Source organism: Pogona vitticeps, chromosome 2 (genome assembly GCF_051106095.1).
Source record: "Pogona vitticeps strain Pit_001003342236 chromosome 2, PviZW2.1, whole genome shotgun sequence".
NCBI lineage: Eukaryota > Metazoa > Chordata > Lepidosauria > Squamata > Agamidae > Pogona > Pogona vitticeps.
Genome location: NC_135784.1, coordinates 71484786 through 71501290, shown reverse-complemented (window position 1 = coordinate 71501290; position 16505 = coordinate 71484786). Strand labels below are relative to the sequence as shown.

Here is a 16505-nt window from a genome sequence, read left to right as displayed (position 1 = left end):
CTCTATTTGTGGACCTTAGAATGTTAGGATCTCAACTTACATGGGGAATTTGTGGTGAATATTCACAAATTCCTAATATCTGAATAAGGCCATAACAATAAACAGAAGACAACCTGCTTTTGTCAACAACTGCTTATTGAAAGAAAGAAAGAAAGAAAGAAAGAAAGAAAGAAAGAAAGAAAGAAAGAAAGAAAGAAAGAAAGAAAGAAAGAAAGAAAGAAAGAAAGAAAGAAAGAAAGAAAGAAAGAAAGGAAATGTAGGACAAAATCTTAATTTCACTTGCTTATTTGTGTTCAGGGAACAGTCCCATCCAAATTTCTGGGCTCACTTAAAAGCAGATTTTTCGGAATTATCGAAGAAAGCTATGAAAGTATTGATTCTTTTCGTAAATGATACACTTGGGTGAAAAATCATTCTCTGCTCTCATTTATCTTAAAAATAAGTACAAACCGTTTGAATAATGTAGAGTAAGAACTCAAAATACAAATTTCAGCTATTTTATGTCCTTATAATTTCAGTTTTAATTATTGTTTCTCCAGCAATAATTAAATTGTTGTTGTTGTTTAGTCATTTAGTTGTGTCCGACTCTTCGTGACCCCATGGACCAGAGCACGCCAGGCCCCCCTATCCTCCACTGCCTCCCGGAATTGTGTCAAATTAATATTGGTTGCTTCGATGACACTGTCCAACCATCTTATCCTCTGTCGTTCCCTTCTCCTCCTGCCTTCACACTTGCCCAACATCAAGGTCTTTTCCAAGGAGTCTTCTCTTCTCATGAGATGGCCAAAGTACTGGAGCCCCAGCTTCAGGATCCGTCCCTCCAGCAAGCACCCAGGTTTGACCTCCTTTAGAATTGATAGGTTTGTTCTCCCTGCAGTCCAGGTTGTTGTTGTTGTTGTTGTTGTCATCGTCGTCGTCGTCGTCGTCGTCGTCGTCGTCACCACCACCACCACCACAATCATCAATTTGTGTGGAATTATTCCAATAAAAATATAACTGGAGTGTGTGAATTAATAGATTAATTTATTTCTCCATTCTCTTCAAATTTGAGGATCCTACATAAGAAACTTTAAATAAATATTTGGTGCACTTTACAGTTTTAAATCTTGAATTACATCTTGATGGCCCATGGCAACGAAAGGTATTTAAAGGGGGTCTGCGGTAAAGAAAAAAACTGCTGAACTATAATAATAAGAAGAAGAATAAAAATAATTGCCTGCTATCAAGTTGATTCTGACTTGTGGTGACCCTTTCCAATGTTTTTCTAGTAAGGGGCTTTCTAAATCGAGTAAACAAAAATGGTTTACCATTTCTTTCTTCTGTGGCTGTCCTGTGACAGTGCAGCTTGCTCAAGAGTACACACGATGGCTTTTATGACAGGAAGCACAGTGGGGAATCAAACTCCAAACCTCTGATGCCAGAGCAAGATACCTAATTCATGAGCTGTCCAGCTAACTACTTGAATTATAATTATTAATAATTGTGTGTCCCCAAGTTAATTCTGACCCTTTTCAGGGTTTGCTACCATGGGATACCCTGGGACTTTACATCTTGCCCAGTGCTACACAGGCTAACTCTTCTAGGGGCCATAACGGGGAATTAAACTCACAACCTCGAGTTCTAATACCTAACACAGTAAACTATCCAGACAGCTATCCAAACTGCTGTTATTGCACAGCATCAAGGCAGAATTGACTTACAGTGACCGTAAAGGACTTTCAAAGTAAGTGGAATGTTTAAGGAGTGGTTTTACAAGTTCCACACCCCCAGTGAGTTTCCATGGCTGAGCAGGGATTTGAACTCAGGCCTCTTGAGTCCATCACTCTGCCTACTGTATTAAAACGCACTGGGTATAATTTGAACTATATAAGAGAACATTTATACATGTTTAAAATGAATAAGTCTCTTACAGTATTTTTTCAGCAAATAGAGGCCTTTGCAGCGTATTGTGTGGAATCATATTAAGTCCCATTTATTTGTGGGGGGAGCTAGTTGAATACTAAAGAAAATTCAAATCCAAGGTAATTATCATACATTGCCCTGGAATTGAGAAAAATTTTGTTGCTTTTCAACTTCATTTTTTCATCATTATGTCTAGTCAGATCAAGGATGTTACTGAACAGATGGAGGCTTATTGATGCAACACACAGGTATTTGGCTGAACGTCTTACAGAGAGAAGGACATTAATGTTTAATAAATATTATTATGATAAGGACGCAGTTGACAGATCTTACTTTCTTGGGCTCCATGATCACTGCTGATGGTGACAGCAGCCTTAAAATTAAAAGACTTTTGGGAGGAAAGCGATGATAAATCTAGACAGCATCTTAAAAAGCAGAGACATCACCTTGTCGACAAAGGTCCGCATAGTCAAAGCAATGTTTTTTTCAGTAGCAATGTATGAGAGAGCTGGACCATAAAGAAGGATGGCCACAGAAAAATTGATGCTTTTGAATTGTGGTGCTGGAGGAGATTCTTGAGAGTCCCCTGGTCTGCAAGAGAACAAACCTATCCATTTTGAAGGAAATCAATCCTGAGTGCTCACTGGAAGGGCAGATCCTGAAGCTGAGGCTCCAATACTTTGGCCATCTCATGAGAAGAAAAGACTCCCTGGAAAAGCCCCTGATATTGGGAAAGTGTGAAGGCAAGAGGAGAAGGGGACAACAGAGGACGAGATGGTTGGACAGTGTCATCAAAGTTACCAACATAAATTTGACCAAACTCTGGGAGGCAGTGGAAAACAGAAGGGCCTGGCGTGCTCTGGTCCATGGGGTCACAAAGAGTCGGACACGACTTAACAACTAAACAACAAATATTATTATATATGTTATGCATTAAAGTAGCAGATAAGTTAATGTTTATTTTATTAGGAAATTTTATTCTAAAGATTATGCTGTAATAATTACATAATTCTAAAATGATTGCAAACCATATTCTCTGCACTAAAGCCATCACTGGACAAAACAGAGGGTGAAGTGTCCTTTAAAAGTTTTTTCCCCCCACAAAGAAATCAACTTCAGCATAAAAAGTATTTCCTACTGAAGGGCTACAGAAGCACCGCCTGGCTGCAGCAGTAGTGCATATAACTTGTGGCCAGCTGAGATCAATGCAGACTAATAGCCATACACTTGATCTCCCAGGTGCTTGAAAAACATTTCTTCTTGCATCCCAAGGAAAAATAAAACACCATCCTGCTCCCCTATAGCATGTACAGAACTCCTAACAGTTAAATTACACAGTTTGTAGGCAGCTTTTGACTCAATACACTTGGTGTCCTATGTGACTATTTAACAGCAAAGGCCAAGTTATGTTTTAAAACTAACCCATTTCCTGTTTGAGCTGGGTTGAGCCAGTTTGCTGACCTCTACTGGGAGTACATACAAGTGGATGACACATTCACTGTTTTCAAATAGTTTCATGGAAGAAAACGAACCAGAAAGACAAACAGATGAACAGACTGAAAATATGGAAAACAATATGTAGTATGTGAAATGTGAGAAACAGACATTTTAATTATATACACGCATTTACAGATTTAGGATTCATTGCTAGTTTTTTTTCTTTCTTCCTAAATAGTGAGTCAAAAGATATTCAACACGGTACCAAACTACCAAGATTTGATCTGAATGTTATTCATGAGCTGGCAAACGATTACTACCTAACCTAAATTAACTTTATTGATAAAAGAAATAAAATATCCAGTTCATTTGTAATTTTTAAATCCCTCATTAAGAATTTTGTGCAATGTAAATATTTAAGTCAGTCATGAGAAATTGCACCACAGGTATAGAACAAAATTGTGTCAAAAGTCTACTCAGGGAAGATAGTTTACAGAAGCCTGCATGCTAGAAATAATATTTTCTGTATGTTGTGAATTTACAAAGGAAAGGGAAAGACTAGTTTGTTGCATGTATGAGCAATGAGCAGCATGCTACCTCCATCTGATGGACTCTGTAGCCTCTCCCCATTCCAGATTGGGGACTAAACATGGAGAATCTAATTTGAAAGGCGGTAGTTGTATTTTAAACCAGAGTGCATGTGCCTCCCTGCGCCTTGTCTGTTTATTTTGGTCAGCAGAAGGGGACTGGACAATTCCGTTATTATCAAGAGGTATTGGTGCTGCCTAAAGTAGGACTAGGGATAACAGTAGACAACGAAGGACATGACTCAGTTATCATCTATATTAGTGAATTAAAAAAATCAGTTTGAAGGTACTATATACTAGATTTTGTGTACTACTGTATGTTGCAACAGAAATTATAAACAATGCAGAGTTTGGAAAAGATCAGGACTCATAATATACCATTGCAAATGAATACCTGCCTGTATTCTCTTTGCACTGTTATATGTGCTTACCGCTAGAAAAAAAAGTACCATTGCCATCTCAGGTGGCTTTTTTAAAAACTTTCAAGAAAAGAAAAAAATTACGGTAAGTGCCTGCTTTCACTCCCACAGGACAGATAACAACTCTGTGCTGAAGTCATGCCCGGTTTCTGAATTTTTCCTGCACTCTCCCCAAATGAATGCAAACTGGATTAATTCATATTCTGATTTAGCTTTAGATTCTCATGCTAGTATTTTAAAAAATATGTGCACTACTCTGCCATTAGAATATGTGTTTTCTATTCTGCAGGAGAGGTATTGAAAAGGTAAACTGAAACTCATTGATGTTTTTCTGGCATTGTAATCTATTGCAGTTTAACAAAATGTCTGGCTGTTTTTCTCTGAATTCCATATTTTAAAGTATAGGTTAAATCCCATGTATGCTGCCAAAACAAGTCCCTAATGTCTGAAGATCAAACAATTGCACATTGCGACGAGGAACCACATGTAGCTCAGCCATTACAAAGCTTGCTTTACATGGGAAAAGTCTTTCTGTTGCAGGTTTTTTTTGGTTTAGTAGTTCGCAAAACACTGTTAAAGAGTAAAAGTTTACTCATACTTGTTTGGACTGAACACTCTTGCATCAAGGAAGGAACCCTGGTGCACAGATGTAAAAAAATTTGAGGAGAGGGCACTTGTACAGTTGGAACATCCTCTGCAAGCACTCAAGAACAGAGAGGGGTTACCCTGATCCTGCAAATTCCCCCTCTCCCACACCTCCTTGGCAGAAGGGACATGCGTGTTGTCCCTCTTCTTCCGACTGTTACCAGAAAAGATGCTCCAGGGAAGTGTTGGCAAGATACCTTCAGCTGCAGCATGTAACTTCTCTTTTGCCTGCCCAAGGCATGCCAAGGTGTAGGGGAAGGGGAAGAGCCAGGCAGCGACAGATAAAGGCTTTTCTCAAGCACTCTGGAAGTATCATAGTATTGGGGGGGAAAGGGGAGGGGACTGTACACTATCTTGTCTTTATAAAATCTGCCTAAGGCTACACTATAAATGACTTACATTACTATGACTTACATTAAAAACCCACTCATCGATTCCTTGTGCTGTGATTTTTATAACAAATGTTTATCTTGCAGAACTATCAAGAATTAATGAATGACTGATTTGTCCTCTCTCTGAAAGGAACAAGTGAGTGGACTGTAACTACTCTTACCTGTACTCTGAGTATGTGGCAGGGACAGTTAGCTGGGTATGGTACAATGGAGCTGGACAGCAAAACTGGTGCAGAGTATTTAAAGACCTACGACACAAGGAAAAACAAAGTCAACACACTGAGTGTCTAGTAAGGGGCTTTCTAAATGGAAAGGTAGGTGCTAATGGTTATATCTAGAAATTTTAGTAAGATTGTACTTTATATGAGGAAAAAATAATTTAAAATCCTGGAAAACATGGGGAGGAGCCCCCCACAGTAGATATATCTATCAGAAATGAGTTTGATGAGTGACAGTTATGGAAAGTCAAATTATTCTTGTTGGGGGAGAAAAGGTTAATATGTAACAAATTTTTAAATTGACATTTTTGGTATAGTATGTGGAACAGTACTAGTGAAGGTAAAGGTTAAGGATTGGCTATGCAAAACAAGATCTGTAGATTACTCTGCACCAGCCCAGCTGTTCTTTCAGGTTAGTCCAGATTAGACTATGCTGTCAGGCACTAGGAAATAATTAGATACTAGAATAAAAATATAATGTTAATGTTCTTATAGCATAGTTTCCGAAAATAAACTAACAGCTTCTTACGTAATTACGCAATATCCTACATGCCTTTTCAAAATACCATAGATTCAAGCCTGAAGATATGTTTCCTAGGCTTTGGGTTATGAAAAATTACTTTAAATGTTATTTCCCAGTATATGTCTACAACTAATTGAGTAAAACAAAACACAAGAAAATAACTTAAATTAAAAAGCACAGCAACAGAAAATTATATAGCAAAAGAAAGCATGCTAAAAATGCAAACTACAAAGCAGCATAACTGAGCCTTATGTGGAACATTTTATAGGCTTAGTCTTTCCTTAGATGGTCTCCAGCAGCTACTCTACTAGCCTGAGGAACCTGAAAACACTAAGAACTTGTGGGCAAAACTTTGTTTTCTTTTCCCTCCCCCTATTTCCCTCCCTTCTACGTATTTTTAGATTTTAAACCTGGGTTAGAGGCTGTCTTACCTCTTATAATTTTTACTTTTACCTGCTCTAACAGTGTTTCAAGCTATAGAGGGGTGTGTAAATGCAGTAAATACTGTACATGCATACATACACCTCAAACTTAATTTTGTATAAAAAATACCATATGATGAAACATAATCTCAGTTTCCTGAGTGTTGTAATCTGGATATTTGATCGCAATTTTGCAAGACAAAAGTAATTGGTTTGGGGAAAAAAAATACTGTCTTTGAGAGTTGTGATCATTGTGCAAATGATATTGGAGACTATTTATGACAAGATTAAAATACTAAACGTAGACGTACACCACTTTGACACTTTTGTTTCTTTTCCTCACAACAGTTTCCTGGGAGCTTAAAAAAACCCACAACAACCCAACAACAACAGGAAGACCAAATAATTTATTCTTAGTTTCGCTGATTACAGAGACAGTTTTGTGAAGTTATCCTCTTAAAAACATTAAAAAGAAGAGTTAACCAGAAAATGTCATGCTGTCTTTCTCTAGAAAGAGGCAGGAATCAAACTAATCTTTTAAAAATGAAGGCCCAATTGCTCCAAAACTCAGACTAGCAACATGACATCAAAATGAATCTTCTTCCATATATTTGGAAACAGATGTCCACACTTGAAGTACTTTATCATGACGGAGATCCCTTAGTAAGTCACCATATAAATGAAGTATAAGAGGAAAACGGAACTCTTACAGGTATCATAATACAGGTGCTGTAATCCTAGATAGCGTTTGATAACAAATATTATATCAAACATGGATGGTTGAGTTTGTATGTTTGCAAGTAAAAGAAGAAAGGCAGATCCTTTGCACAGCTCCATAAGAAAATTTTGGCCATTGTTACAAATACCAGTAATATCAATCACTTGTTTTAGTAATCCAAAATCATCCAAAATATTCTAGTTTAGTCATATTTAGCAGGCAAATATGGTACATGTATGAGGAGCTTTATGGAAGGTCTTGCCAGTACTAAAAAAAATTAATTCTACAGCTTAATGAATTGTTTTGCAAGGAATTAGTTTTTAAAATTCATCATTATTATCATTTACATTGTAAACAAAATGGATTCTTAGAAATAAATCTGAAATTCAAAACAGCCCTATCCAAGGTTCCCGCTACTGTGGGTGTGCACACATGTGCACAACTCTGCTTCCCTCCGCACAGCTGTCTTCCTCCTCCATACAGCAATCATGTTAGGTTCTAGTTGCAATGAAACCCAGCGTGTGTGGGGGGGCAGAGTCACATGTGCATGTAGGGGCGAAGCCGTGTGCATGAGAGGAGGAGCCACGCCCAGCGGGGCTGAAAGTTAGACAGAACGTTGGTGCTATCCCATTAAATATTTCTCCTTGGTGCTAAATGCCTGTCTATGCTGATATGGTTTGATTCACTAATTCACTTTGAGGAATATGTGACCCTCCAGATTTTGTTCCACTGCAATTTCATCAGTTTCATCAATACTGAGGGATGGCAGAACTCCAGCCAATCCAGACGGTCTATCTGGAAGGTCACATGTTTCCTATTCATGGCTTCATTCTGTTTCTAATCAATTACTGAGATGTGAGAGTGTTGGGGAGTAAAGAGGAGGTTGCAGACACAAGATAAGAGTGATAAAACTGGCTAATAGATAAAAAGGATGTATTGGTGTTTGGACCAGAATGAGGCTAATGATGCAAGGGAGAAGAAGCTGGGAACACATTTGTGTAGGAAAAAAGCATCGCAGGATACATATTCAAATGCAAGCATGTGCTCTAAGTTTTGAGAACAGAAAGCGGCAGATGCTCCATGGTAAGTAAGGCACTTGCAAAGAGGTATTTAGGAACCTAGAGTGGTCGAAATGACCAGAGAGGCAGGGTATAAACAAACAAACAAACAAACAAACCTTCACTCCCCTCCAGAAAGAGGAGTGCAATTGGAAGCTCCTGGAATGGAAGTGAGAGGGTAAAATTGAGTGCTTAATGAGAGGAGAATTCAAGTATTCTGGATTATTTTGGACGGGAAGCAGTGGAGATAGCCATCATTTGTTTTCTAAAGTGAGAATTGTTGATACCTTATTATATATAGATCACATTGAAAGCTTTATCCTGTAATTCCAAGAACATGGGGAGTATAGCAGCTACAGCTGCTTGATAGCTATGAAAATGCACTTCATATATGCCCAGATGTACCATTACTGAATTCTTGCATGTCATGTCATGTCTCCCCACTTTTGTTCTCAGTAGCTATCTGATTTCATGTACTTTCAGTTTCCAGCTTCCAATTGTTCAGTTTTGTCCAAACACTCAGACCAAGGACAATTAAAGAGTATGACACTTCTGAAGAAAGTTATGCACATCCCTTTTTGGAAGCAGGATTGCATGAATTGCTATAAGAAGAGAGATGACAGCTGAAAAATTGGGAAGTCTAACTGAGACACAGAAAGGTTGAAATGGTTTCCACACATTTTAACAATAGTCCTTATCTTAAACAGAACCACTGTTTTAAAATTATAATGACATCCTTCCCATATAGTTTTAAAAATTTCCTTAATCCAAATGGTCTTTTATTTACATAGGTGATCTGCAATTTCATCTTCCAGTACTATTTCAAAGTTCCCGTACTAATTTCCAAAATAATGAAGTATGTATTTATGAGAGCAATGGTGATGCAGTGGATAGAGTATCAGGAAGGACTCAGAAGACTTGGGGTCAAATAATTACAATGCCTTGTAAACTCACTGGAGAGGTGGCAACGGTAAACCACTCCTTGAACATCTCATATTCTTTGAAAACCCTACAAGGATCAGTGAATGTCAGAACCAACTTGACTGTACATAACAGTCAAGCAGCAGCAGCAATATGTACAGTATTTATATCCTAGTAAATGAATCAGAGAACATACTACTGAATACTGAAGCTTTCTGGATTGTCCAAGATGAATGTTCCTCTTATCAGAAAACCATTCTAATGTTTGAATAATGGCAGCAGAACAAATTAAATGTAAAGTTATCCTTAACATGAATTTTTGCTCTTGAATAGGTTTGTCTTGTGCATTTGCCTTCAGCAGTAGCCCTGCGTGGAAAGGCACTTTTCTCAGACAAGTAAATTATACAGTACTTAAATTTGTATACCTCTCCCCATTAGTGCCAAAGCACTACTCTGCACAGTTCAAAATTAAAAAAAAATTCAAGATAACATTAAACTATTTAAATCATTATCCAGTGTTTATTTATTTTTTTATTTATTTTATTTATATCCCACCTATCTGGTCGGGTGAGGACCACTCTAGGCGGCTAATAGCAACTAATCAATAAACCAGATGGTGCTAAAGCAATAGAACAAAAAAAGTGGCTGACAAAAGGTGGTAAGCTAGGGTTGGTGTGGAAAGCCTTCCTGAAAAGCCACGTCTTCAGTTACCTCCTGAATGTCCACAGGGAGGTGGCCAGGTGCTCCTCTGGAAGCTGGTTCCACAAGGTTGAGGCCACCGTGAAGAAGACCCTACTTCTAGTAGGTGAATTACGGGCTTCCCTCACGGTGGCCACCTGAAAGAACTTTGCCTATGATGATCCAGTGGGTAGGGCAGATGACACTGGGGAAAGACACTCCAACAAGTAACTTTCAACTGTAAAACTGTATACTTCTAGGAGATCACTCCCGAAGTCTGACATAACCTGGGATTCATTATAAACCATTCATGATTATTCAGACATTCATGATTATTTAAATATATATATTCTTACAGATGTAGCGAGGGCCAGTTGCTTTTGCATTGGCATGCAGTCATTCATTTCTGCAGAACTTTATTTCATTTTGAGGCAAACACATTTGAATATATACATTAAATACTGACATGGAAGTTAATTTAAAAACACACAAAATAAATTTATGTCCAAAATTCATATATACAGGACCACTTTTGCAGAAAAATTTTATATTTTTATAGTTGTGCACTTCATTTATGCATATTATTTTATTATCATAAGCATACACTTATGATAATAAAATAATTAAGGCTGTTGGTGTGCTCCTAGATACTCATGCATATAGTATGTAACTGAAGTCAGTGGAGAGCAACACATATAACTGTTAATAGGACTACAGTACTTCCTAAACATATAGGTTATTTATTGGAATTCCAGCTGTAAGAATTGTCTTATCTTTCTCCTAGAGCTTTCCTCTTAATAGGAAACATCAGACTGAAACACCACCGTTTTTGACAAAATTTATGTAGCTACTTCAAATTCTGGTTCCTTAATAACAATGAAGGGATTCAGTGTACTGTAGTCTATCAAAACAAATGCTCCCTTACCTGATATAATTACAACTAAGAGTTATCTGAACACAAGTTTTGATTAAAGACAAGATCTGAAGCTTGTTAGAGAACCCTGATAAGGAGAGCTCCTTGATTGATGCCACCCCCGAAAGGGGCTAAGGCTGGTAAAATATAAGCCTTAGTTATTAAAAGCAGGCTACTTAAATCTGAGTAGCAGAAGCAAAATATCACCTGATCTCTAGGCATAGTCCTTGCCTCTGAATAGTCTTACACAGTACAGGTGCTGCACAGGTTCACAGAGTTTGAATCACAGAGATCTTCGTTAGAATATACAAATACTTAGAACATATAGAGTCATCTGAAACCAGTTAAAACAATATATATGAGGTAATGCAGTATTATCTTTAAAATGCTATTGTAGAAAAAGTATCAATTTTCTATATGTGAACAAGTTAAAAATTTACATAGGAATATTAATGAAATTCACTGCTAACCTACCAGTGTTTCAATAGATTATTACATTTAACAGAGGTAGAGCAAGTCACCCCAAATTGCAACCAATACACATGAAACTATGTGTCACACATCATAATCATAGCAAGTGTGATCTAGGTTGCACTTGCATAGCTAAACTGGCAATTCAGATACAGTACACTGAAATGTGAAGCCAAGCTCCACAATACAAGTCCAAAGAGCGGAGTATTAAAGCTACCATATTTCATGGAAATCACTGCCAGGCTTAATCAGGAGCAGACAAAGTAGAGACATCCACAGTCCTAGTCCCAAACTCAACATATACAAGGAACCTCCCAAAAATTATGTCCAGCTTGGCATGAGAGGACAACTTGTTTCCCCTCTAGTCCCTCCAAACATCATGCAGGCTTTGGACTACACTAGAATGCAAAATACAAGGATTGCTTCCTGACTTAGATAAACATTCGCCTGTTGTTGAAAGATTGCAGGAAGAAATATCAACAACCTCCGATATGCAGATGATACCACTCTGATGGCGGAAAGTGAGGAGGAACTAAAGAACCTTGTAATGAGGGTGAAAGAGGAGAGTGCAAAAAACGGTCTAAAACTCAACATCAAAAAAACTAAGATCATGGCCACTGGTCCCATCACCTCCTGGGAAATAGAAGGGGAAGATATGGAGGCAGTGACAGATTTTACTTTCTTGGACTCCATGATCACTGCAGATGGAGAAAGCAGCCCCGAAATTAAAAGACGCCTGCTTCTTGGGAGGAAAGCAATGACAAACCTTGACAGCATCTTAAAAAGCAGAGACATCACCTTGCCAACAAAAGTCCGAATAGTCAAAGCTATGGTTTTTCCTGTAGTGTTGTATGGAAGTGAGAGCTGGACCATAAAGAAAGCTGACTGCCGAAGAATTGATGCCTTTGAATTGTGGTGCTGGAGGAGACTCTTGAGAGTTCCCTGGACTGCAAAGAGAACAAACCTATCAATTCTAAAGGAAATCAACCCCGAGTGCTCATTGGAAGGACAGATCCTGAAGCTGAGGCTCCAGTACTTTGGCCATCTCATGAGAAGAGAAGACTCCTTGGAAAAGACTTTGATGCTGGGAAAGTGTGAAGGCAAGAGGAGAAGGAGACGACCGAGGATGAGATGGTTGGACAGTGTCATTGAAGCAACCAACATGAATTTGACACAACTCTGGGAGGCGGTGGAAGATAGGAGGGCCTGGCGTGCTCTGGTCCATGGGGTCACGAAGAGTCGGACACGACTAAACGACTGAACACACATCACTGATCCTGCCACCAGACACTGATCTCTGGACCAGGATTGCCACTGCAGCTACCAGTGTGTGGAAAGCTGCAAAGGACAGCTTCACTCAAAACTCACAGTGTTAATCTAGCAAAGTACAGAGCCTATGCTGTTTAGACCAATGCAGGCAGTGGAAAGCTGTGCCAACAATGCTGCTCTCCCCACTCCTGTGAGCAGGGCTTGTTTATAGCACTGTTGTGGGAAAAGAGCTAACCCAGCTCAGTTTGGTATGTCCTTCGGGCTGTGTTAGCGTGGGGACCATGGTGCAGCAGTGCTGCTGGAGCAGAAACATAGGAGACTGAGTTGTGCCCAAAGTCTTGTTATACAAGCCACAATCCAAGACTATAAAGAGATATTTAATTACATTGTGCCCATACAAACTTAATCTACTTGTCTTGTTTTGGCTCCCACATCATCCATGGATCGCATACAGTCAGGTCACTATCAGATATACCATTTTAGTGGTATAAAACATCTTGACTTGATACATTTACTGTCTAGCATAATTTGTGACTAACTGCTATAGAGTAAAATGCTAAAAATAAAAGGAGAGAGAGCCATCACACATGAAAGAGACTGAAATAAAGTTAATCAACACTTTGCTTCACTCTGGAGAATATTCCTATTGATAACCATATACTTGCTTGTAAAATTGTACAAAAAGAAGTCCAATATAATCACCATTCAACCACATATGAGAAGTGTTTCACAGATATTTAGTGTCCCCCCCATAGCACGGATTTCAGAGCTTTTTCCTGTAACTTGCTACTACATTACAAGCCTTAAAGGATCTAAGTAGATCTTACAGGAGATGAGGACCTGCCTTTACGTAGACAGGGCTCAAGATCATGATTACGATCACATCACCATCATGACCACCATCTTTTAACCTTTATATTTTAATCCCCTGGTGAATGTACCGTGTTTTCCTGAAAATAAGATGGGTCTTATTTTAATTTTTGCTCCAAAAATGCATTAGGGCTTATTTTCAGGGGACCTTTTTATTGCTTTCATATACAACAATCTACATTTATTCAAATGCAGTCATGTCATCTTCTGGTTGCTGCACAATGGTGGAAGGTGGGGTTTTACTTAACTAGGATTTATTTTGCGCATCCAGAAAAATCATACTAGGGCTTATTTTCAGGTTAAGTCTTATTTTCAGGGAAACAGGGTATCAATCACTAAGGGAATTAAAAAATGGGGAGGAGAGTATAGTTGTGTCTATCATTAAGAGACATAATCTGTAGCCTTTCTAGAGAATGCAGCCTTAACAACACAATTGTTAGTAGTATTTCTTTCTGAGTCATATGCGCTGATGTTATTTTTATCCACCAGTTTTAAATAGGTCATAACTCATTGAAAACCTTCAGCAAATGGCTGTGCTAGAGATGAAAGAAGGCTGTATGTTTATATAGCCAAAATCTAGGCAATCACAGGTTAGTCCAGTAACCAATATCTTCTTACCTACTATATTTTTCTAACACTGTTTTTTAATGTATGTGGCACTTCATAATTATGACAATAGTGTGCTACAAGAGCAGCATAAACCATTCCTTTCCATTCTGTTACCTCAGAGTTATCACTTTTAGCTTTATCTCAGTACACACCAGGAGATGCCAGTATAAACTGCAACTGTCAGAAAATACTCAACCTACTTAGCATTCTTTAGGTCAAATTTAATTAAACTGTTAATAGACTACCATCTATTCTTTTGAGTATTTAATTCCCATCATAGTTCTTATGACTGCACTTTTTTTAGGATTAAGCTGTTTTGTTGTTCTGTTTGAAAGCTGCTGTATGAACAATCTGAAGAATGCCAAGGAAGAAAAATACTAATATGGCAAAATAGTTTTAGAATTAGCTGAACTATATGTGAAGGAAGTTAGAAATATGTGTTTCTGTGTGCATGTGTCTTCTATTACATTACTAATTCCAGTACTAGTTCATTACTAATTCCAATCCTAATTCATCAATATAATTCATCAATATAATCACATGTATAAATACAGTAAAAAAACAAATTTGCCTTTCTATAGCAGTAATTCATGGAATTTCTCTTGAGTGCAGAAGGAAAAATAACTGCATGGAAGTAACAGCAAAAAGAAAACATCTAATGTGAAGCAAAGTTTTTATCCTGTACCATTGTCTATTATGTGTAATATGAATACATCTCTTTCACTTAGGACTGAAAACAAGATTTCTGAAAACACAATATCATCTCTCTCTCTCTCTCTCTCTCTGAGCTCTTAAGTATCTATATATAAATACAAATAATGACATGAGCAATCCTTGGACTTCAGGATACACTCCACACAGCCTTAATTTAATCTGCACTTATTATAAATACCTTCAAAAGGATTAATGTATTCTTTCATATAGACCAATGTACACAGTATTCCAGACGCAAATGTTTTGACTTGTTTGACAGATTAAATATTTTCCCCATATACTCCCTCCGATGGAAAGTTGAGATGAAAAGAGATGAGGACTTGCGTTTTACCAAAAAATAACCATATGGTCCTGTCACTGCTACATGTGGGAAGAATTTGGCTTTAAAAATGCAAATTCAATAGTTTGCAAAGAAAATAACCTCTAAACAGAAACCTTAGTAGACCGCGCAAGACAAATAAGTAATGTACTGTAAGCCACAGAATTCAGCACCGATTAAAAGCCATAACATATTCATACAATGCATTTATATGTATGGTGACATTCTTGATCATTCTTGATATTATTTGTGCAAACAATCACCAAAACATGTTGTAGTACTTCTATACTGGACACTCTATTGGGCGCATCCACATATTCCATGTAGCAAGGCGATGCATAGGCAAAGGCTGCATAATATTTGCTGACTCCAACAAAAATCAAAACTCCTACAAATTAATACAAATGTATCTCACATGTTGTAGAATTGTACAAATTATCACATTGATGGAATTCTTACCTTAGCCTCAGCAAGTAAAACTGGCATCAAAACTGCAACATATGTAAAGGCATTCTTTCTACTTTTACTCTATGAGTTCAATCATCAAAAACCAAAAATCTCATTAAAACCAATACTCTGGAATAAGAAATTAACCACTACAAATATCTTCACAAAACACATCTGAAATGGGCTGCAGTCTTGCCAAAGCTTGATCCAGAAGCTAGCTAAGCCAAGCTACCTGAACTAAAGCCAAGGTAGTTCTAATGCAAATAGGGTCTGAACCCTCCTTTTCAACTGTTTAATGTCATCTAGAAGCATTGAAATCAATTGTTTCTGAGGCTTGAATTAATATGCCTTTACACTTAACTTTGGTTGAGTTGTAGAACATGCTTCAATGAAAGTCAAATTAGAATAAACTCCATGCTGCATGGAATGTTTCTCACTAGTGGGTAATTTAAAGAGGTCTGTTTGTGGGATAAGAATTGCTCACTAGGAACTGTGAAAATACGTGGACTTACACATTACAATAGTTGATTTGAACACTACCACATGCTGGTGCTTGTGTTAATACAGGGCAATATAATAGCATATGGATAGAAAACAGGGAATTTATAATGCCAAGACCTTCGAAGTGTATGCTTTCAACAAAATGGTGGAATTAACACAGTGAAATACAGTACCATGCATTCACTCCTTTTTTATTTTGAATATAGTTAAAAGAATGAGATACACTGATGTTAACTGATTTAATGACTGCAGATCCAGAGTCAAGCCCTTTGTGACTCTCCAATTGCCTGATAAAAACCAGATCTGTATCAGCTCTTCATACCATATTGCTACCAAAAAACCTCAAACATCTTAGCTGGACTGCATGATTCCTATAGTGCTAATGTTATAAACAATGGTTTATTAGGCTCATAAACACTGTGACAAACAGCATGAACATTATAGATTGCTGTGTCACAAACAGCAGCAAGGA

At 37.7% G+C, this 16505-nt stretch overlaps 1 protein-coding gene across 19 annotated transcripts in view; it reads right to left on the bottom strand.

Moving 5' to 3' along the window:
• The window catches only part of IQSEC1 (IQ motif and Sec7 domain ArfGEF 1), a 465124-nt gene that overhangs the window by 263367 nt on the left and 185252 nt on the right, over positions 1-16505 (bottom strand). For 6 of the 19 annotated variants that reach the window (XM_072989683.2, XM_078385370.1, XM_072989694.2 and 3 more), the window contains one exon: positions 5544-5630. The exons of the other annotated variants lie outside the window; for them this stretch is intronic. In XM_072989683.2, coding sequence (XP_072845784.2) covers positions 5544-5630 — 87 coding nt within the window. The remainder of the gene's footprint in view (positions 1-5543; positions 5631-16505) is intronic. 19 annotated transcript variants of the gene reach the window in all.